The sequence below is a fragment of the Cryptomeria japonica genome, chromosome 5 (assembly GCF_030272615.1).
Source record: "Cryptomeria japonica chromosome 5, Sugi_1.0, whole genome shotgun sequence".
NCBI lineage: Eukaryota > Viridiplantae > Streptophyta > Pinopsida > Cupressales > Cupressaceae > Cryptomeria > Cryptomeria japonica.
Window position 1 is genome coordinate 279,952,429 of NC_081409.1, and position 23,419 is coordinate 279,975,847.

At 34.3% G+C, this 23,419-nt stretch overlaps 1 protein-coding gene across 2 annotated transcripts; it reads left to right on the forward strand.

The window, feature by feature from the left end:
* The first annotated feature begins 6,151 nt into the window (after nt 1-6,151).
* On the forward strand, nt 6,152-21,932 carry LOC131039609 (F-box protein At2g02240). Of its 2 annotated transcripts, none has more exons than XM_057972401.2 (3): nt 6,152-6,587; nt 20,919-21,037; nt 21,141-21,932. In XM_057972401.2, the coding sequence occupies exons 1-3, from the start codon at nt 6,306-6,308 to the stop codon at nt 21,565-21,567; spliced, it is 828 nt and encodes a 275-aa protein (XP_057828384.2). In that variant the 5' UTR covers nt 6,152-6,305; the 3' UTR covers nt 21,568-21,932. The 2 variants fall into 2 exon arrangements, with proteins under 2 accessions (XP_057828384.2, XP_057828385.2); XM_057972402.2 differs by having other exon boundaries at nt 6,153-6,587; nt 21,144-21,932.
* The last annotated feature ends 1,487 nt before the right edge of the window (nt 21,933-23,419 follow it).

The following is a 23,419-nucleotide window of genomic DNA, read 5'->3' on the forward strand; positions in this document are numbered from 1 at the left end:
TTTTATTGGTGAAACTTTCAAAACTAAATATATTAAAAAATTGTTGTTAAAAAAATAAAAATATTTTTTTGTATTTTAAGAATGTAACATAGATTTTAGAGTGGATGGATGAAAATCTAAGTAAAAGATTATTTCTCTAAAAGAATGTAACCATAGCTTACACATATTTGATTTTATATATAATATGGGGAGAGATATAATATAAAAAAAATTCAAAATAGAACTATATAATATTATATTATTAATGTGTAATATTCTTATTGCAATTATTATTATTTTCTATTTGTTTGTACTAAAATAAATTATATTATAATATTATTATATTATTATGTAGAGATATGAAATTTTAAATATCTATTTAGACTATTTTATATAATATATTTGTGTTGCAAGATCAAAGCAAATACTAAAATTTAAGATAATATAAAACTTTATTTAATGATAATATAAAACTTTATTTAATCGCGAGTATTATGGTTATGGTTAGCATTAAGGTTAAGGTTAGTGTTATGGTTAGGGTTAAGGTTTACATCATGGTTTAGGTTAGATTTATGATTAGGGTTAGGGTTATGATAATGGTTAGGGTTAGCATCAATGTTAGGGTTTGGTTTTGGTTTAGGATTATGGTTAGCTTTAAGGTTTAGGGTTACAATTAGGATTATGGTTAGGGTTAGGGTTATGGTTACAGTTTAATATTAGGGTTAAATTTATGGTTAAGGTTACGGTTTAGTGTCAAGCTTACAATTATAACTGGGGGTATGGTTAGGATTATGATTTGGTTTATGGTTATGTTTTGGATTAGGGTTAAGGTTCGTATTATGGTCAGGGTTAAGGTTTATATTATGGTTAGGGTTATGATTAGGGTTAGAGATTAGGGTTAGGAATATGATAATAGTTAGGGTGTATATCATGGTTAGGGTTAGCATCAAGTTTTGGTTTTGGTATAGGATATTCATGGTTAGGGTTAAGGTTAGGATTAGGGTTAGAATTATAATTAGGATTAGGGTTGGGGTTAGGGTTAAGATTGCAATGGAAGATAGTATGTGATGATAGCTATAAGAGTTAGGGTTTGGGTCAGGATTAGGGTTAGGATCTAGATTAGAGGGAGTTATAGTATTATCGATAGAATAATAGTTATAATTGGTTTTAGTTAACGATTAGAGTTATTATTATAGGATAATGCTTTGGGTAAGGGTTCAAATTCAATTAGAATCACTTATTTAATAAATCTTTTTATTAAAATTAATTATATTATAATATTATATATTACATGGAGATATATGAAATTTTATATATCTATTTAGACTATTTTTAATAATATATATTTGTTGCTAGATCAAAGCAAATACTTAACTCTAAGATATATTTAACTTTATTTAACGACAAGTATTATGGTTATGCTGAGGGTTTACATCACATATGAATGTAGTGTTAGGCTTAGGGTTAGGTTTTAGGGCCAGGGCTTAGGATTATGGTTAGGGTTAGGGTTAGTGTTTTGGTTTTGGTTAGCATTTAGGGTTAGGATTAGTATTATGGTTATGCTTATGATTATACTTAGGGTTTATGCTTATGGTAAGGATTATGGTTAGGGTTATGGTTTAAATCTTGGTTGGGATTAGGGTTAGAATCATGGTTAGGTTTAGGGTTAAGGGTTATGGTTAGGATTATGGGTAGGATTAAGATTTACATAATGGCTAGGGTTAGGGTTGGGATTATGGTTTAGGTTTACATCATGGTTAAGGTTTAGAATTACATCATGGTTAGGGTTATATTACGATTAAGATTATTAGGGTCATGATTGGGATTATGGTTATAGTTAAGATTATTATTAGTGTTAGTGTTAAGACTAATGGTTAGGGTTAGGATTATGGTTAGTGCTTACATTATGGCTAGGGTTAATGTTTACATCATGGTTGAATGTAGTATTAAGGTTTAGGGTTAGGTTTACAATTATGGATAGGGTTAGGTTTTAGAGTGAGGGCTTAGGATTATGGTTAGGGTTGGGGTTTACATCATAATTAGGATAAGGGTTAGGATTATGGTTTTTGTTATCATTTAGGGTTAGGATTAGTAAATTATGCTTATGATTATGATTATAGTTAGGGTTTAATGTTATGGTAAGGATTACGGTTAGGATTATGGTTAGAATCATTGTTAGGTTTAGGGTTAGAATCATGGTTAGGTTTAGGTTTTAAGGTTATAGTTAGGATTATGGGAATGATTAAGATTTATATAATGGTTACGGTTAGGGTTAGGATTAGGGTTCAAGTTTAGGTCATGGTTAGGGTTAGGAATTACATCATGGTTAGGGTTATATTAGGATTAAAATTATTAGGGTTATGATTGGGATTATGGATATAGTTAGGATTATTATTAGTGTTAGTGTTAAGATTAATTATTAGGGTTAGGATTATGGTTAGGGTTTATATCATGGTTAGGGTTAGGGTTAAGGCTATAGATTATGGTAAGGGTTAAGGTTTACATAATGGTTAGGGGTAGGGTTTACATAATGGTTAGGGGTAGGGTTTACATCATGGTTGGATGTAATGTCAAGTTTAGGGTTAGGGTTACATTTATGGTTAGGGTTAGGTTTTAGAGTCAGGACTTAAGATTGTGGTTAGGTTTAGGGTTTATATCATGGTTAATGTTATGGTTTTGGTGAGCATTTAGGGTTAGGAATAGTATAATGGTTAAGGTTTACATCATGGTTAGGCCCGTACTATTAGGTTTAGGGTTAGGGTTTAATTTTGTTTAGAGTTGGGGTTATGGCTCAATTTGGTTTATGGTTCAATCAGGTTTTAGGAAATCAATTTTAATTAGGATTAGGGTTCAGTTAGGGTCACTTTTAATTCTAGGGTTAGAGTTAAGTTTAGGGTTCAATTAGGGTTCAAGTTCTAGGTAGTGTTTAATTCTAAGGTTAGAGTTAAGTTTAGGTTTAGGTTTAGGTTTCAATTATGGTAATATTAAGTTTAGGATTGATATTATGCTACAATTAGGGTTAATATTGTAGGATTATGCATTGATAAAATTTATTATCTATTTCTTATGAAATATTAATGAAAATCTTCATTATTATATAAATTTTTTTAATACTTCTATAAAACAAATACCTTTAAACATTGTTCTAATAAAACTAAGACATTTTAAAATAGATTAAAGTTTTTTTTAATTAAAATTATTTTCTTTTAACCTTTTAATTTTTTGATAATTAACATAAAAATTCTTTTTGACATTTCTAAATTAATAATGATATGTTTTTTTTGAAATATTTTTATAACTCAACTAAAATAGAAAAGTCACATATATATGATAAATTAGTTCTAAACTTTTAATACTAAATATTTTTATATCTTAAATTTTACAATATTTGTATATGTAATTCTTTCATTCTTTGTTTTTTAAAAAAAAATATTGCTTCTATTTTCAATATTCCAATCCTTTTAATATCTTAACAAATTAACAATAACAACAACAACATTCTATTGGGGCATAAAAACTTAATAAATTAAAAAAAAAAAAAAAAATTCATTGTACTACTAAATTTTTTTATAATTGATTGTAGAACTAAAATATCTTGTTATCTTCTTATCATATGTTGTATAATTGAAAAGTAATTGATATTATTTAAATTTGATTTTCAATGTAGATAATGATATGCATAAACATCCCCCATCCATCAAAATGCATATTTGGTTGATAAAAACAATCATTCTTGTAAATCAAGCAAATCTAGATCATTCTTGAATCCATAAATCACAAACCTTATATTTGATTCATTGTTTGATTTGCAAAATTTGTAATGCTTAAAGTGCATGTTTTTAATTTAAACTACACTTTTACATGCATTTGAAATACTTTTATAGATTAATTAGTTTATTTTTTGCTTTTGTAGAGAGGGGCTCAAGCATATACCTCTTAAAGCATGTTTTGTGTAACCATACAAACTGCTTACTCTAAAGAAGAAGGCACAAATCCTAAACTAAAAGAGATTTATTTTGTCAATGGTAACGTTGTCTCCAAACAACGAAACAACTGGAATAGGAGAATTAATTTTCTTTATATGAATTTGAAAATTGAAGGTTGCTTAATCAAATTTTGGAAGTAATAAAATTTCAATTTTTACATTGTTTATGAATTAAAACTCAACTAAGAGATAAATAAAATATAAATAGAAAAATCACATCTACATGATAAATTAGAAATAATTCTGTTAAATTATAAACATTATAACTTTATGATTAAAATTTAGAAACAATTTTTTTTTTGGATCTTTCTAAAAACTAAAAATTATATATTATTTTTGAAATATTTGTGTAGCATGCAATTTTGATTTTTTGAATTTAGAAACATTGTATGTTTATGTTTAAGATTTAGAAATATAGAAAATTATTTTGAAAATTAAGATTCTTTCTTTCCTTTTCCTATCAAAATATTGCTCTTATTTTTCTATTAAAATATTCCTTTTATTTTTATTATTGAAAAAATAAAAAGATTTAAATAAAAGAGAATGCTACTAAGAATGCATTGGTTGAATATTGAATATATATCCTCTCCCACTCTTCTCCAAGTATGAACATTATTTTCTGAAACATCTAATGGACCTGGGAAACTAATAAAATAGCCTACTTGCACACTGCTAAGATGCAGAATTATAATTATTAAAAAAATATATTATTTTTTGAAACAAGTAGAGACATTATTTTCAGATAATACAAAAAAAAATCTTAAGATAAAGAAAAGAGCTTTAAAATCTAGAAACAAAACAAAAGCTTCGAAATAGAAAAAACTAACAAAAAATCAAAATGAAGTATACTTGAGCTGGGTGAAACTCCAAATTTTCTGCAGAGACACAAAAGTTTGGGCACAAAGAGAAGAAAATATTACTCATAAAATCTAAAATTTTATAGATGATAGAAGAAAACGCATACTCCATCTATGCATTGTCCAACTTATGAATGCAACCTATATTTCCATATCCGTCTAGATTGCAAACAAATTAATCGCAACAATGTTTTCATTTCATAAGTTCTATAGTCATTCAAATGAGAGCGAGTTCTATGTAGCAATCATTTTGTACAAAATAAAACTAAATAAAAAAATGTAAAATGAAAAACTACTTACCAATTCTAGAAGCCCATCTTGATATGTTTCCTAATTACGCAAAACACAAAATGGCAGCTTTCAATATTAAACGCAGTCCTCTAGTTTGAAAAGGATTTGTTTCTTTTTAAAGCTACCGGGGGTGGAGAAATTGAAACACTTACCAAATGCATCCAACGAACTCTTTGCAATTCCATAAGTTTCATATTTTCCATTTCTGTTAGATTTGTAACTGTCTCCACATTATCAGTTTTCTTTAGTGTTTACACCAAATATTCTAATTTTATTCTATCTTTTATTTTCCTTGCTGTGACTTTATAAGAACTCAGCGTAATAAAAAATCACAACATTCAAACAAGCAAATTTAAAATTGATATTTTACCTATTTATTATTAGAATTATTCCATTAAAAAATTAAATATTTTAATATAATAATATAAATATCTAAAATTCTTATATAAATATGAAAAAATAAATTATTATTTATTAAAGATTTACTTTTATCTTTACAATTTACAAATAAGAAAAAAATTTATGTTTTATTTTTTGGAAATTTGAATTTTCCACCTACTCTAATCAATAAGAAAAAGGAAAAGTGATAAAAAGTAAATATTTAAAATAAAAATTAAACATTGAATATAACATTTTATTTTGTATTTTATTAGTTCCTCTAATTAATCCAATCAATCATCACATGCAATTCTATTATTTAATTAATCCAATCAATCATCACATAGAGAATTGCTTAATTAATCCAATCAATCATCACATAGAATTAAAAATGTGATGATTGATTAGATTAATTAAATAATAGAATTGCATGAATGCATGCTTTGACAGGAACTAATAAAATACAAATAAATATCTTATAACCAAAATTTTATTAAAGAAAAAACTGATTAAAAAAATTTAATATAAAAAGTGAAAATAACTTCATGGAAAATTAACTTAGAAAGAAAAGCCCATTGAAGAAATGTAATGTAGGTAAATCCAACATTTCTCTTCAAAATATTATTTATTTCCTAAATTTTGGCGCTTGGAATAGGTATAGCCCATTGCCCAACTAATTCCTTAAACCCGAAGCAACTGACAGTCTATATGGTAATAAAAGCAGACATGAGATAAACTCGATCTAGAGGGAAGAAGCGTAATCGTCATTTCACTTCAACGTTTTTCAACTCATTGGGTCTGCTGAGTTTAGAAAGATGGCGGACGATTGTAATGAAGCCCTTGTGACTCTGGCAGATTTGCCAGAAAGCTGCCTGTCAAAGATTCTCGAATTGACAACACCAAAGGATGTCTGCAGGCTTTCAGTTCTTTGTTGTGCATTAAAGTCTGCCGGAAATTCAAATTGTGTATGGGAGAAAATGCTTCCACCTTGTTACAGAGATCTCCTTGCAAGAGCCTCTAATCCTCTGCAATTTAATTCAAAGAAAGAATTGTATTTCAGGCTCTGTGAACCAGTTTTCATTGACCAGAGAAAGAAGGTATAGGGGATTTATTTTTAATACAGTGTTTCTAACTGTTTTTTTTTTGATACGTAAGTTTAACATTGTATTGATTCAAAAAGTAATTAGATGGAGATGTTTCGAGAAACATCACAGTCGACCATTTTTATGCCGGCCTCCCCAAACTCTAGGTTCGAGAGATGCCATTCAGAACATCAATCATTACAGTGTTTATCCCCTTACATCACCCATAAAGAGATTCTCGAAACTCTACAGAACCCACAAATACAAAACCTTCCCCGCGCTAGGGCCTTCTGCCATTGATACCTGTGATGCTTCATGCCTTGCTTCTGCGACATTAGTTGTGTCCCACCAAGTTTGATTCTTCAGCGAAAGCAAGAAGACTGCCAAAAAAGCCCTTCACCTTAGTCTTAACATACGAACACCTCCTTCGTGATGTCAAAAAACAAAAACCCCATCCATTCCCATTTTTCCACTGGTTCAAAGTATTGCAATTTCTTGAGAAAATCACATTCACGCTCCGCTTTGTACCTATGCCACTCCAGATCTCTGCCTTCAATGTCGAGAATGAAAGAAAGTCTCTCCACCACAGCGTCGGGTTCCAGCATTAATAGTCTCGCCATAGTTAAAATTATTGCTTTCGGTTGGTCTTCGTTAGGAGTAAAGACCTCAGACAACTACCCCCCAAAAACACCTGAAAGCTCAAAATCAAGGAGCCATCTTCCTTATTCCAGACATTAAGACACATCTCTTCCATCTGATGAAAAGTAGCAGAAAAATCCAGCTTCAAAGACATATCCAAATCAACAATATATGCTTTAGCTAATCTCAGTACCGTCCACTGCCAGATTTGTCACTTTACGAGCTTCAACAATAGCTTCACTATACACATGGTTAGCAGTAAATAATTCAAAAAACTTAGCAATTTCCTAGCTTCCTCAAAAAGGGACTAGAGCTGCTAATTTGGCGTTGAACCTTTCCCTTAGTCCATTAATGATGATTACCAAGTTCCTTTCTATCTCAACCATTGAGCAATTGAGTTATCTGCACTTCCGCAGCCCTAAAATGAGGGCCTTGAACACAGCTACATTATTTGTACCTCTTGGGGAGGAGAGGCCAGCCTGCTGACAATAGACCCTTCCCAATTCTAATTAAGCATCTTGCACCTCATTTTCCAGGGTTGCCCCTTGAGGCACCATCCAAGTTCATTTTCACCCACCCAACTTGGGGAACTTGCCATTTGGCTTCCTCTCTTAGACTTAAGGTGACCACCCCTCTAGGACCTACAATCAGAGGATTTTCCATCCAAACCAATTTTTGTTCATGCAACTCACCAAAAGCTACTTGATTGGAAGTCTGATCCCTTACCGGCTATTGGCAACCTCAACTATTGAGGCTTCAACTTTATTGAGGAAAGAGACAATTTTCATTGCTTTATCCTTAAAGATACTCCTATTTCTCTCCTTCAAGATTTCCCAAATTAGGTTGGACGGACTAATAATCCAAAGGCATGAGAAGGCTGTTGCTTTACTGAACAAAGGCCAAGATCTAAACAAACTCAAAATATTTCATGGAAGAGCACTCTTTCACCCTATCTTTGCACAAAGTCAAATCCAACACTCTTGCACAAAGGGACAATCAAGAAATGAATCATCCACTGTCTCTTTGTTGCTCCTACATAGCTCACATCTAGAGGGACCTTCAAAGCCCATATTTTTGAATTTTTCTGCTGTCAAGACTTTCTTCTACAGAGCTGCCCATGTGAAAGTTCCAGCTTTGGGCAAGCATAATTTGTGCCAACAAAGTCCTATTGGGACCATCGCTTCTCCTAACTTCTGATCCCTTTCAAGAAGTCTGTAAACATCCTCAACACTATATTGACTAGACTTAGATCCTTTCAATGTGATAGTATACCGCCCAGCATGCAAAGCCACCGATCTTTCCTTGAGAACCTTTTTTAGCGGCTCAACTTCTTTATTTGGCAGCCCTGAAGACTCCATGTCCTTCCATGACCAGGTCCTTATACCATCTTTCATTTCCCATTTTCAAGTAGTCACCCACAAAGGGACCCCGATGTTGCTTAAGGTAGTTCTTAACAACATCCACTTTAAAGTTATATCAATGCTTGCATATCCACACCAAGAATCTTCCTAGAACAAGGTCGATCGATCATTGTGGGTGTCCCAAGTAGGATAGTCAGAGATAAGAGGTCTACATTCTTGCATGAAGTTCCACAATTTTTGGTCCCCAAGGAGCGTTAGAGGTGAGTAAAATGTTTGGGTTGGTGTCATCCTCCAAGTATTTATGCTGAAAGGATTCTTGCCCTCTTAAGGTGTGGTTCCTTGAACTTCCTCCAGACGAGTTTGGCACCCAGGGCCATATTTTGAAGCTTTAATTGTTTGATCCCAACTCCACCTGAAGCTTTAGATCTCCAAACTTTTTCCCAAGCAATCAACACAACCTTGCCCTTGCCCTCATTACCTTGCCAAAAGAATTTTCAAAGTGACTGATTCATCTTATGGTAAGCCCCTGCCGATAATGAAATGCAAGACGTGAGGTATATAGGGATGGCAGAGAGAACAACCTTCAGCACTGTGATCTGTCTTGCCCAAGACAGCCATCAACGTTTCCAAGAGGCTGCTCTATTAGAGATTTTTACACAATTATTATCCCATAATTTGTTTGTTTTTATACCTTTATCCAAGGGAATCCTGAGATAAGAAGCAGCCCTCTCTTGAAGCCTAAGACTCTGATGATTTCTTCCTCTTTCCTTGCAGTTGTAGAGAAGAAGATAATTTTTGATTTATTAGCCCCTGCCTCTTGTCGTGAAGTAGAAGAGTATAAGTTAAGAGTAACCTTGAAGGCTCTTGCCACTTGTCTCTTTGCTGCCCTGAAGAGAAGGGTGTCATCAGCAAATTGTTGGTGGGAAATGGGAGAGAGTTTTCTGGTCACTTTAATCCCGTCAACAGTGCCCCTAAGTCTAGCTTGGTTTAAGGATCTTCCTAAAGCCTTTGCCATAATGATAAAGAGGAAAGGTGACATGGGATCTTCTTGCCTTATAGCTCTAGAATCTTCAAAAAACTCCTCTAGGGAGCCATTAACCAACATTGAAAACCTGGGACTAGCAATTCAATTCAAAATCTAATCAAGTCAAGATTTAAAAAAACCCAAAGCCTCCATAACTTTAAACTAAACTCTCCAATCAAAATGATCGTAGGCTGGCCCTCTTAATATCAAGTTTGATCAACATTTCTAGTGACTTTTGTATTGAGTGAATGACTTCTTGAGCAATTATTACCCCATCTATAGTGGATCTTCCCTGAACAAACCTCATTTGCTCTTTTGATATTATGTTTAGTAATATCCTAGTTTTCTGGTCAATTTAATCCCGTCAACAGTGCCCCTAAGTCTAGCTTGGTTTAAGGATCTTCCTAAAGCCTTTGCCATAATGATAAAGAGGAAAGGTGACATGGGATCTTCTTGCCTTATAGCTCTAGAATCTTCAAAAAACTCCTCTAGGGAGCCATTAACCAACATTGAAAACCTGGGACTAGCAATTCAATTCAAAATCTAATCAAGTCAAGATTTAAAAAAACCCAAAGCCTCCATAACTTTAAACTAAAATCTCCAATCAAAATGATCGTAGGCTGGCCTTCTTAATATCAAGTTTGATCAACATTTATAGTGACTTTTGTATTGAGTGAATGACTTCTTGAGCAATTATTACCCCATCTATAGTGGATCTTCCCTGAACAAACCTCATTTGCTCTTTTGATATTATGTTTAGTAATATCCTTTTGAGCCTATTTTCCACTGCTTTTCATATAATTTTGTAGACAGTATTGCATAGGGAAATAGGTCTGAAAATATCCATAGAGGAGATGACTTTTTTGGGGAATTAGAGCTAAAGAAAGTATTAGTGATTTCTTTTAGGATCTTACCAGAGGCTCTTGGATCTTCAATTGCTTCATAAACTTCTTTGCCAACCATGTCCTGACACTTCTGAAAGAAAGAAGCGGGAAAGCCATCCAGACCAGGGGATTTGTATAATGTCCCCTTTTGGGATTGCCCTAAATCTTGCCCTAGATTACTATTTTCAATTGATAAGGGAGGGTGCCTTTATCTTCTTAAAGGGAAAACAGTTTGCCAGTCCCTTTATTGTTTTCCGTTCAGTTAAAGTATTCTCCCTTTTGATTCTTTTTGCATTCAGATCAGAGTGTAGATCAAACTTCTGTATATATCTGCATATAAATCTATTTGTATGTGTTTTCTATCTGCATAAGGAATTCACTGGTAATCATACCCAGATGTTGTTATAAGCAATCAGTTAGTTTCGGCGTGGCTTTATGAAAGTCAATGTCTTTAAGTCTGATTTGCCTGTGATGTTGATGTAATTCTGAGTGCAGTTTAGGTCTCTTCAACTGATTCATTTATTATGGATATATATAAAATTAAGTATGACAGTCATACATATTGCAATCTATATTAATATTAAATGCTGAATTCTGCAAAAGAACATTATCAGCCTTCATATATTAAGCATGCATATTAAGCACATCCCCAACCAAGAACAAAGATGTTACTGCCTATAACTTAATAACAGTTCTGATCTGATCTGATTGATGGTGATCTCACTGGATGCTTTGATTCCTTTCCTTTACATCTCTCAATGTGAGGGAGGGGTCACGCCTCTTCATCATGTATGCCTGTTGGCAAGAGGCACACCCTTTCACCATCAACACCCTTTGAAAGAGTATTTCTGCCCCTTTGAAAGGGACACAACCTTTCACAATCAGATCTGCACTTTATTTAAATTAGATCTGCTCCTCTGATTCCCAAATTATCCCCCTCAAATGAGGTTCTTTTCTTCCTTTTATATTTCATGTTTGAGGCAGTCACATCTTTTCATTTCATGTCTTTGACCATTCATTAACTTAATTAAAATTAAATTATATTCTTCTATATTATGATTTTAATTTTGTTATTACCATTTACCATTAAATTGTATTTCAAAGTGAGGACATTACAGCCCGCCCCACTCAAGATTGCTTGTCCTCAAGCAATGATCAATTTAACTGAATTTCCCAATGCAAGGATTCCTAACTAACCCTTGAAGATTTGTAATCTTAATACAAGTTCTCTTTCATCAATTGTAATCGTAAGAACTTGTCATGTCCCCTCCTTGAGCATTATATATAACCTAAATGAAGTAATTATTATTAATTAATATAATAATTATCAACAAATGATTACCGAGACTAGATCCATCCCTTGTACCATTTAATCTATCATTTTACCCACGAGAGGCAGGAGCATCCAACTAGGACCAGAACCATCTCTCGGAGTAACCAATCCACAAGAGGCAGGATTGTCCAACCAGGACCAAAACCATCTCTTGGGCCAATTCACTTTATCCACAAGAGGCAATGTTGATGCGTTTTTTATGCACAATCAAACACAAAATAAAATACCAAGGTATCTTATCCTCTCTTGAATAAAGTCTCTCAAATGCTATGTTTCGCGATCAAATGAGACAACTCCAAGGTTTCTACTGTCAAATCTTGACTCGTGGATAAGCTCAATTGGTTGATGTGATTGTTGGTAATCCAAGTGGACTTACAATGAATACTTGAATGCTTGAATGTTTTGATGTTGCTAGCACTTAGATTATAACTACTTGCTTGGAGAATAAAAAGGCAAAAGAGATATTGTTTGAGGAGTCTATTTTAATCCTAAGAATGTAAGAACGATGGACAATTTCTGGTTAAACTCGACTAAGCCTTGTTTTAACATGCAAAGCAACAACTCCACAAAGCTTAGTGCGATCTTCTAAGGAAGGCAAAAATGATGTTCAAATCACTATCAACAAGGATACCATCAAGGTGATGCATGGCAAAGTGTGAATAACAATTTAAGTTAAGTTCATTTAAGGATTCTAGTTGACCACACAAGGAAAACTTACAATCATCAAAGTGCTAGTGGTATGGATAATTGAATTTCACCATCAATCCTTCACAATTCCTATCATTCATCTAATCAACATAAAAGCAAAAGAGTTGAGAAGTAGAGACCATGTAACTTGTTGAAATGACATATTAATTCACCATAGCTTCAATGAAATCATACGCTCTTTACAAAAAAAGTCTTGGCAACAATCTTTTCCTTTTAATCTAACTTCTATTCTAATTGCTAGCTATTTTCTATTCTTCTAATATTGTTGACCTATTGATCAATTACTAACTATTAACCTTTACAAATGAGAGGTCTGAGCCTTATATAATGCTCTCAATACAATTCAAAGGCTCAAATCGATTTGAGATCAATGGCTGAGATTTTACAATAAAACCCTAATTAGAGTTTTTTACAACAAACTTCCTTCTGGCCAATAAGATCATTACAATGAATTAGACACGTCCATTTTGATTTGTAACCAATGAGAGAATAGGTTAGGTACATTCACTCTTCTTTACTCCAACTTGGAAATTTTTCTCCTTGTGATTCATTCACGGTCTCAACCTTTGAATCATAAAGTATTTCCTTCCTTAACCTTATTTGATCATGAAATTCCTTGCCTTGGATTTGGAACATGTTGTTGTCTTGAAAAGTAGACTTTGATCCTTTGGAAACCATGTGACGTGTATCCTCTTCATGCATCTTTGAGGTATCTTCTATCATGTTGATGACCTTGATGTTGAAATTTGAAGCATGTCCTTCCCTTGGAATGTTGAGCTAGACCTCAATGTGTGGATCTCCTTGTTGACTTAGCTCAAATGCTCTCTATCTCTCTACACTTTTGAGCTTTCAACCTTACTCTATGATGCCAATTTGCCTTCTCCAAGTTGCCTTAATTGGTAGTGGTATCTTCCCCTGACATGTTCATGTATGAAGCTAGAAGTTAGAACAATCAAAGTATGTTTAAATGATACTACTAAGTTCTGATTTTATTGATGATCATACATGCTTTCACATTTGTAAAATTTAGAATCATCTATTAAATCCTGAAATTAATGTAATAATGCATTCAATTCATGTTCAAAACCTGAGCTTTGTGATCTAGAAATCTGATTACACTCAGAAAATCAGAGATATATCTTTCTCTCTTTATTTCTGGAAAACTTGATAAGACTTTATAATTCAATTTCTGAGATAGATGTATCCTTAACCAGCACTTAGAATGCCATGCGATTTAGGCTTTGGTCTTTGACCAGCCTTTTGATTCTTTCCTCCACGAGTTGATGTTTGAAGCTCTTTCTTTCCAGCTATAATGAATGAATTTGTGATGCCGATTAAAGCAAATCTTTGTGTCTAAGGCCAGCGAACTTCTAACTTCAACCAATGTCACCAACTTTGAGTGATTTTCTTCCTCCTATCTGCTGAGCAAATTTGTTGCTGGGCAAATTTATGATCTGCACTTGCATTTATGTTGTTGAAGGGGTATTCTTCCTTCTACTTATACGATTTGGGGTTTGAAGTCACACCCTTTCATGTTCTTGGAAAACCAACTTAGCATTTTAATGTTTTTTCATTAATGAAATCGTACTCATTTAACCTTCCTTAGGAAGCCGACTTTAGCAAGTTCATTGAGCAATTTTTCTAAGTTGAAATTTTAAATCACCTTTCCTCATGATTTTGTTTAACCTCCAGCCATCTAGGTTCAAATTCTCTTTGTCATTTGTCCCCACTCATCTCTTTAGAGGTTCGACTTTTGACTTGATAATTTCCAACCTTCATCCTTGCAACTCAAAAGTCTCATGTCTACACCTTTGTTTAGCGAATTCACCCTTCTTTCCTTTCGAGCGAACTTCATCCAACTTATATTTTTCTAACCTCTTCGTATTGACTTCTTAAATTCGCCTTACTCAACCCTCCAAGTGTAGACGTTTCATCTTGATCTTACTTGCTTGGATGCTTTTTCCCATGAACTTAGGTTAATTTGCATCTTCTTCTACTTAATAATTCACCAACCCACATCTTTAGAAGTTCAACTTTGATACTTGATGGTTTCCAACCTTCATCGTTGCAATTTGAAGTCTCACCCTTCTTGCCAACTTAACTTGATGCGCATGTTTTATACTCATACAATTTTGCCAACTTACACCCTTGGGGGTTCAATTTTGATATTTGATAATTTTCATCCTCCATCCTTCATCCTAGCGACTTAAGATTTTCATCTCTCATCTTCCTAAGGAGTCAATTTGTCTTTACCCTTTGAATTTGCTTGAGTTGAATGTAAATTGGCCTCTTTCCTTCCAATGTTTATTTCCCTTTTAAGGAAGATCGACTTCCTATGCCTTGAGGTTGATCTTGAATCTCCTTCTCATCATTGAGAGTTAAGTTTGAATAGGCATTTAGTTTCCAACCAACTTAAGTTGATTTGTGGGTATCATTGTAGTATTTGTTTACTTCTCTCCAACTTAAGTTTGTTGGCATATGATGAACTAGTATGATAATATGATAATAATATATGTTGTCATTGATGCCAATAAGTTTAGGTCAACCGGTATGAAGATTGGAAGAAGTTGTTATTGATGATCAAGTTGGAGAACCAGTATGAAGAGATGTAGTGAACCGGTGTCACGGTTTCACTAAGTGTGACTACCGGTTGGTAGTCTCAGCTCTAGGGTTTCCGGTTTGGCAATCTAGCTTGTGTGATGCAACCAGTGATATTCTGTAATGAGTTAGCTAAGAAATAAGGATGAGATCGAGATGCCACATCATTTTTGTGCACGTGAAGGATTTTCTTGAGGATCTTGCATATGAAGATCGACTGCATTTAATGTCTACCTCGGGAATGAACATACTTCTTAGCGGTATGAGAAGAAAGTGTTATGGGTTATTGATTTCTATGTGCGGTGAAGAATGAACAATGCAGAATGACTTGTGATCTGTTTGAGATTTTTTCATTCTATGTAATGTGTTTGGACGGTCAGGATTGGACCGCTTGTAATAGTAAACCTAAATACTTAGGGTTTAGGGTTTATGTTACTGACCTAATTGTTGTCTATAAGGTCGATGATGTTTGTTATTGTAAGTGTTGGCAAAAGTTGTGTGTGTATTCGAGTGAGGAGATACTTGCCAGACCAGTGAGTGAAAACTACAGAGTGTGATTGTAGAGTAGAGGAACTGAAAAGGATCTGCCTTAGCATATAGCGTTGTTATCAGATCAGAGTTTTACCTGTTGTCTTCTAACCATTTCAACAGCAAGAAAATCCTTTGACTGGGTAGCTTTAACAGGGTTATTGTAAAACCTCTAAACCAGGTGACTCAAGTTCATTGAGTTCTTTAAATCCTCTAGCAAGGTAACCTTTATCAGGATATGTAGCCATCCCTTAACTGGGTGATCTTTAACATGATCGTTTCCTAACAGAACTTTATTGTAAAGTCTTTAACCGGACTAGGCTCCTAATAGAGCGAGCTTCAAAAGAGTTCAAAACAAGCTTGTGGGTATTCATCCCCACCGTGGTTTTTCCCATTTGGGTTTCCACGTGAAAAATCTGTGTCATGAGTTTTGCATTTTTCATGTGATGATTAAGTATTCTTTGTTTAGTTGATTATGCATGCAGAGCTAATGGTTATGATATTATTGATACACATGCATATGTTTATGGGTGAAGTAGTTATCAAGTATTGAATGATATTTGAAGTATTCAGTTTTACAGGTTTAAGTTGTCTGAAGTCTTACTGTGTTTAACCGGTATTGCCATGGTTAAGTTCAATAATGAAGACAACCAGTTAGCATTGTTTTAACTTGATAATTTGTCGGAGAAGTTTTTACTCATCATCAACTTGAGTCATTCCACAGGGTATCCTCTAGAACTTCTTATCAACCTAAGTTGATCCGCAAGCACACTTAGAGACTTCCTACCAACCTAAGTTGATCCGCACGGGGTTCACCTAGAGAATTCCTACCAACCTAAGTTGATGCGCAGGGGATTCACTATTAGTTCAAATCGAAATGCTCTTCACCTTGATTAATCCGTCAAACTTGATGGTTTCACCCTTTAGATTTGATCAACTTCATTTTTTTTTTAAATCGACCCTTCTTGACAACCTAGGTTGATCCTTGCAACATATTGACATTTTGACAACTTCTTACAACCTCAAGCAATTTTGCAATGTCACCTCAACCTGACATCTCTTAATCATTAGCAAAGGTTAACAATTAAAGAAACTAAGAATACTAAGATACCTAATCTAAGCAAAAAGTGGGGGGGTCCCCATTTGCAATGGGGCGATGTGTGAAAACCTCACAAGTAGGAGCATCCAACTAGGACCAAAGCCACCTCTTGGGCCAATTCACTTTATCTTCAAGAGGCAGGAGTGTCCAACCAGGAGCAAAACCATCTCTTGGGCCAATTCACTTTATTCACAAGAGGCAAGAGTGTCCAACCAGGACCAGAACCATCTCTTGGGCCAATTCACTTTATCCACAAGAGGCAGGAGCATCCAACCAGGACCAGAACCATCTCTTGGGCCAATTCACTTTATTGATAAGAGGCAGGAGCGTCCAACCAGGACCAAAACCATCTCTTGGGCCAATTATTATTCCATAATTCACAATAAATCCCTTCCACAGATCTGCTATAAAGTCTTCCATAATCTGATCATAAGATTGTCATAAAGTATCCACAATCTTTTCTCAAACGCTTGTTACCAACTCTTCATATACTTCACCTTAGATGTCCATAACATTCTCTCTTAATCTAGTGTATATATTATATACTTGATTGTCTTTTTCGCAAAATACACGTATGTTTAACAATCTCTCATATTGTCTTGCCATTGTCATCTAGTTGTTGCCATATTTTGAATGAAGTTAATATATCCCTTCTCATTGATTAGAATGCACAATCGATTTACCCTTACCCTACAAGCTGGCAAGATCATGCTCTGATACCACTTATAATGTCCCCTTTTGGGATTGTCCTAAATCTTGCCATAGATTACTATTCTCAATTAATAAGGGAGGGTTAGAGAAAGGGTGCCTTTATCTTCTTAAAGGGAAAACAGTTTGCCAGTCCCTTTATTGTTTTTAGTTCTGCTAAAGTATTCTCCCTTTTGATTCTTTTTCATTCAGATCAGAGTATAGATCGAACTTCTCTATATATCTGCATATTAATCTATTTGTATGTGTTTTCTATCTGCATAAGGAATTCATTGGTAATCATACCCAGATGCTGTTATAAGCAATCAGTCAGTTTTGGCGTGGCTTTGTGAAGGTCTATGTCTTTAAGTCTGATCCGCCTGTGACGTTGATGTAATTCTGACTGCAGTCTATCTCTCTCCAACTGATTCATGTGTTATGGATATATATAAAATTAAGTATGACTGTCATACATATTGCAGTCTATATTAATATTGCTGCTGAATTCTGCATAAGAACATTATCAGGCTTCATACATTAAGCATACATATTAAGCACATGCCCAACTAAGAATAAAGAGGTTACTGCCTGTAACTTAATAACAGTTCTGATCTGATCTGATTGATGGCGATCTCACTGGATGCTTTGATTCCTCCCCTTTATACCTCTCAATGTGAGGGAGGGGTCACACCTCTTCATTATGTATGCCCTTTGGCAAGAGGCACACCCTTTCACCATCACCACCCTTTGAAAGAGTGTAACTCTTAATTATTTCTGCCCCTTTGAAAGGGATATGACCTTTCACAATCAGATCTGCACTTTTATTTAAATTAGATCTGCAGTTCTGATTTCCAAATTATCTCCCTCAAATGAGGTTCTCTTCTCCCTTTTATATATCATGTTTGAGGGAGTCACAACTTTTTATTTCATGTCTTTGACCATTCATTAACCTAATTAAAATTAAATAATATTATTTTATATTTTGATTTTAATTTATTATTATTATTTACCATTAAATTGTATTTCAAAGTGGGGACGTTACACTTTGTCAGGATGAAGTTGGAACAATGCTGTCTTGATTTCATCCATTGAGAAGCTAGTCATCAGCATTCTATTTTGTTCCTTTGAAACCAAGGAAGGAATCTTTTCCAAGATCCTTCTTTGAGCCACTAAGTGTGAACCACTTCAATTGTGAAGTAAATTTCTGAAATAATTAATTGTAAACTTTGATTTCTTCCATGTCTTCCACTACCATCTCGTCCCTCCTAGTGATCTTTGAGATCCTACTTATGTTTCTCTGAGCCTAAATGTTTTTATGAAGAAATATAGTGTTTTTGTCTCCATCATTAATCCACACTTCACTGGTTTTCTGCCTCCAGTATGTATTCTCTCTAGCCAATGATGTCTCATATTCACCCAACAATCTTTTTTCTTGTAAGAATTTGTCCTTGTTCATCCTTGCTGTTAATACTTCATTATTCACTTGCTCCATTACACCTTCAATTGTTTTCTTGGCCTGAAAAACATTCTTGAAATGGAGCCTGTTCCATTCCTTAGTGCCGCTTTACCAATTTTAGCTTTGCTGCATCCTGAAACATCTTTGAACCATTCACATTACTGTCCTTCCACCACTTCTCCACAAGATTGAAGAAGTGCGGATGCTCCATCCACATGCTCTTGAATTTAAAGGGGCATTTGTAAGGCCTTTTGTCTCTTGTGATGTTGAGATGGATTGGAAAGTGGTCAGATGCTGATCAAGGCTGAATGATACTTTCCATCCCAAAGGACGTCTTCAAAATCCCCTTTCCAAAAAACCCATCTAGCTTTCATGCTATGTTGCTAAAACCAAGTTGTTTATTAGTCCAGGTGAAGGTGCCATTTGTGAATTGGATTTCCATCAGCATACTCCTTGCAACCCACTCTTCGAAGTCTCTTTGGGACTGTAATTTCCTATAGGTGTGCATGTGTGTGTATCTAAAATTTATAGTTTTAAAATTTATACTTATTGTAACTATAAAAACATTAACAGTCATAATTGTCCATAGATAAAACATTTAAATACTTCATAATTTTCAAGAAAGGAAAATACTTATAAATTCATTATTCAGTGATGTGTCAAATGTTAATACACAATGAAAATTACAATCGATATTCAATAATCTTCATAGTTCTTTTCATTGAGTGCGTCAAAGACAACATTTGATAAATTTCGTTTGAACCACAATGAGTTACAATTCCTTGTCACCACCTCATTGTAATCAAGTTTCTTATGTGATAAGAGATTCAAGTTGGAACACAAAGATCAAATCCTCAATTTCTTGTGCACCCAATTGGCTGCACTTGACTTAGGGATCCAAGAGTCTATTTTTGGAGATGGCAACTAGTGAGGTATGAGATTGGAGACCCCAGTGGCCCAAGGCAGTGCCTTTGAAACCCCACAGATCTTCATGGTGTGCACTATTTTCACAATTTTACAGTAAAGAGAAAAATTAGGTATTTGGTATCTTTCTGTCTGTAGAAATACTTTTAAAAAATGCTTTTTTATTGTTTTCTCTTTTGGGCAGTCCTTGGGTCCTCTTTGAGACACTAGTTCCATATGGGTCCTTCTATAAAAGACCAAGAGACATCCCGGCACAAGACTGAACCCATACCGGTATGGGGTGGGGTTCTGGGAGAAGTAGCATAGGCTGAAAGCAATTTTCAAAAGGTTCTGCACATTCTATCAATCATACCACATGCTCACCTATTTATGATCCCTCCCAAAACTGCTTAGAGTTTCTTCCTTGCTGCTTTACTTCGAGGCAGAGTGTCTCATTCAATAGCTGAGAATTATAATAATAGGTTGGGAGTCGATCATACATTTTAATAAATCAGTTAAAGTTTGTTGCGACTGAGAGGATTAAGGGAATATGTCTACGAGTGATGCAACCCAATATTGTTGGCTGATATTTGACACTAAAATGGTGTACCAGCAAAGAATTCTAGGATAACGTGTCAACTTGAGCAGTCCTAGATCCCATGACTTTGATTGATGTGGCCATGGTTTGTTCGCAATCTCAGTATCGATAGATAGATTCCGTTCCCGGAACCCCCTTCCTCCAATTATAGTTGGTGGGTGGTAAAGTAAGTTTAGGCACAAACTTGGTTTTGTTGGATGGATTCAGTCGATAGTACTAAATGATCCCTTAGGATCTTTGCTTACCTTATATAATCGGGGAGCTTTGACTGCAATCCCTTAGGGTCTTTGCTTGCCTTAACTGCATTTTGTGGTTGTCCAATTCAGGGAATTCTCATTCAGAACATCTTATTTTAAAAATGCAAAAGAAATATTTCACTTTGGCAATGGCCCGTGCTTTAATGAATTTGGATGTTCTATCTATAAGCTACAGGAAAATTATTCTTTTTCAGAATTTCTTATCTTTTCAAATCTTAAATGAAAGTTTCAACTTGACAATTAATATGTTTCGAATCTTTGATCAATTCAGAAGTTTTGGCTAGACAAAGCTACTGGAAAAATTTGCTTTATGTTTTCTGCAAGAGATTTGGGTATAGTTTGGGGAAATGATACTCGTTACTGGCGTTGGATTTCTGGAGATGGTGCCAGGTAACCTAATCTATAGCTGTTGAGTTTTGTAAGTGTTTTCCGTTTAGGTGAACATGAAAATTATGGTCAAGCTAAGCTAAAAAAATGTTTCTTGTTTCGACAGCAGTTTTGATGAAGTAGCTAAACTAATTAAAGTATGCTGGTTTGAAGTGGAAGGCAGTTTTGACTGCAGACTTTTGTCACCTGGTATAGCGTATACTGTCTCATTTAGACTGAAACTTAATGGATTACTGGATGGATGGGATATTACACCAGTCAAATTTTCAGTTACAACTTCTTGGGGACATCAACAGCAATCTGCTCGGTTTTTTCAAAACACTGAGGAACCTGTTGAACATGTTGGGGAGGATTGGATAGAGTTTGATGCAGGAGAATTTGTTGTGGAAGAAAATGACGATGGTCCAAAGGAAGTGAAGTTTAAAATGAATGAAGTGGTTGGCGGAGATTGGAAAGATGGACTTATTTTAGACGGGGTTAAGATTCAACCTAGTTTTCTGGTTACAGATAAACGCGAGGTTCGGGAAGAATAGTATTGGGTTGGAAGCCTTTGGATGTGATCTCAGTTTTCCAGTATTTATTTTCGTAAGGATGGATTTTTATGAAGATGCTCTTGGTCTATGTATCTTTTCCAGTTTTTTATGGTTCCGAGTATGCTTATATATGTTTGGACGAACTATCAAGCTGTCTAGACATGGTTAATGGCCCCTTTAAATTCTGGTTTTTAAATTTATACTAGCTCTTGCACCAAAACAAAGGTGTAATGATTAGCTGATAGTAAAATATACTTTAATCATTGTGTTGGAGGGTATAAAATTAGGTTCTGAAAACTGTATTTATTAGTGATAATTATCAGTACATATTCAGAAGTTGAAAAATAAATTTCAGATTCAATTGACATGAAGTAATTTACATCATGTATTATTGATGTTAATCATAATTTTAGTGAAATAATTTTTATTTATCCAAATTATTTAACATTTCTAGTAATTGTGTGATTTTTTTGTGAAATCAAATGCCAGCTTTCAAAAAACAGTACTAAATAAATTTGTAAAGATCTAAACATATCAATTTTTGAACAAATATCATTATTGAAATACGTAATAATATAACCACTATCCAATATTTGTAAAGATTTAAACGTCCCAAATTTTGAACAAATATCATTATTGAAATACATAACAATATAACCAATATCCAATAGTTATGACATAGCTTTTTTTTTTTTTTTAGTTGTTCTTATTATCTTAGAGGTCATTGTCGTAGTCTTGCTTCTTCTTGCTTCCTAATGATTGTATATAGATTGTTTTATATTTTAAAGTATCCCTCGAAGGAGAATCCAAGTTCTATATGAAGACTGTCTAATGATTTAACTTTAGATATGGCTGTAAATGTCAAGCCTTGCCTTTCAATTGCTCCTATATCAATTATTGCCCTCTGGAGTGTTTAAGCCCTGGGATTTGTGGACTGTTATAGCCCATGCCATCTTAAGTGGGACCCATCTTTTGTTTTCCGGTGATATTGGATTTATTGGTACAACTTTTGGATCTGTTGGATTCCATGGTGGCCTAGTGTAGTTATCAATTCTGGTTATAACATATGTTGGAATATCTGGTGGCTTGGACCCATATTGATACACAATGTCGAGTACTTCAACTAGAGCTCCATTTACGAGGCCTACTTTGGTCCATGTGTTTGCTGTTAGCATTATTTGTTGGCCTTTACATGATAGAACTTGTTTTTTGAGTTGTTCATCATCAGATTCAGCATTTGGTTGACTTTGAATGTTTGCCACATTGCTAATTGCAACTGAACGATTCATTTTTCGTAGCATCTTTTTTGTCATGGCTCCTTACCAAGTCATTTTTAGGAATAGGTGTATTGATTTGTTAATGCCAATCATCCTGTTCTAGCTGTGCATTTCGTATGTTGGTAAGAATCTGTCTAAATCGAGCTTGTGCTGGGTCTCCACCTTGTTTGCAAAACAATGTTTGTAAGGTTACGGTTGTCGTAAATAGGTTCCAAGTGCTATGGCACTTGAGTGTGAAGTGTAGATGGGCTTGTCCATTACATGTGGTAATTGTGCAAGCTCTCCAATCAGAATTATGGACATCCCTTTGAATGGTAAATGTTGTCTATTTGGGAAAGCTTCATGTAACCTCATGTCTATTCGCATAAGTAGTTTTGGTCCTATAAAGCTCATCCCATCAATGAGAATGTATCGTATACACTTCATGTCTTCTTGGAACGTGGTCAGTGACTGGCCTTGTAATGGGTGCATATCTTTAATAGGGATTTTGAGTGTTGAATGTATTGTTGTTGCGTTTATGTTAAATGCAACAATTCTTATTGGGGCCAGTATAAGGATTTGGTGGCTTTGGGGAG

Excerpts from the sequence above, each read along its gene's own strand:
- LOC131039609 (XM_057972401.2), top strand. The coding sequence starts at position 6,306 with ATGGCGGACGATTGTAATGAAGCCCTTGTGACTCTGGCAGATTTGCCA. Across the intron at positions 6,588-20,918 it reads TCATTGACCAGAGAAAGAAG|AAGTTTTGGCTAGACAAAGC; the intron begins GTATAGGGGATT and ends TGATCAATTCAG. Across the intron at positions 21,038-21,140 it reads ATTTCTGGAGATGGTGCCAG|CAGTTTTGATGAAGTAGCTA; the intron begins GTAACCTAATCT and ends TTGTTTCGACAG.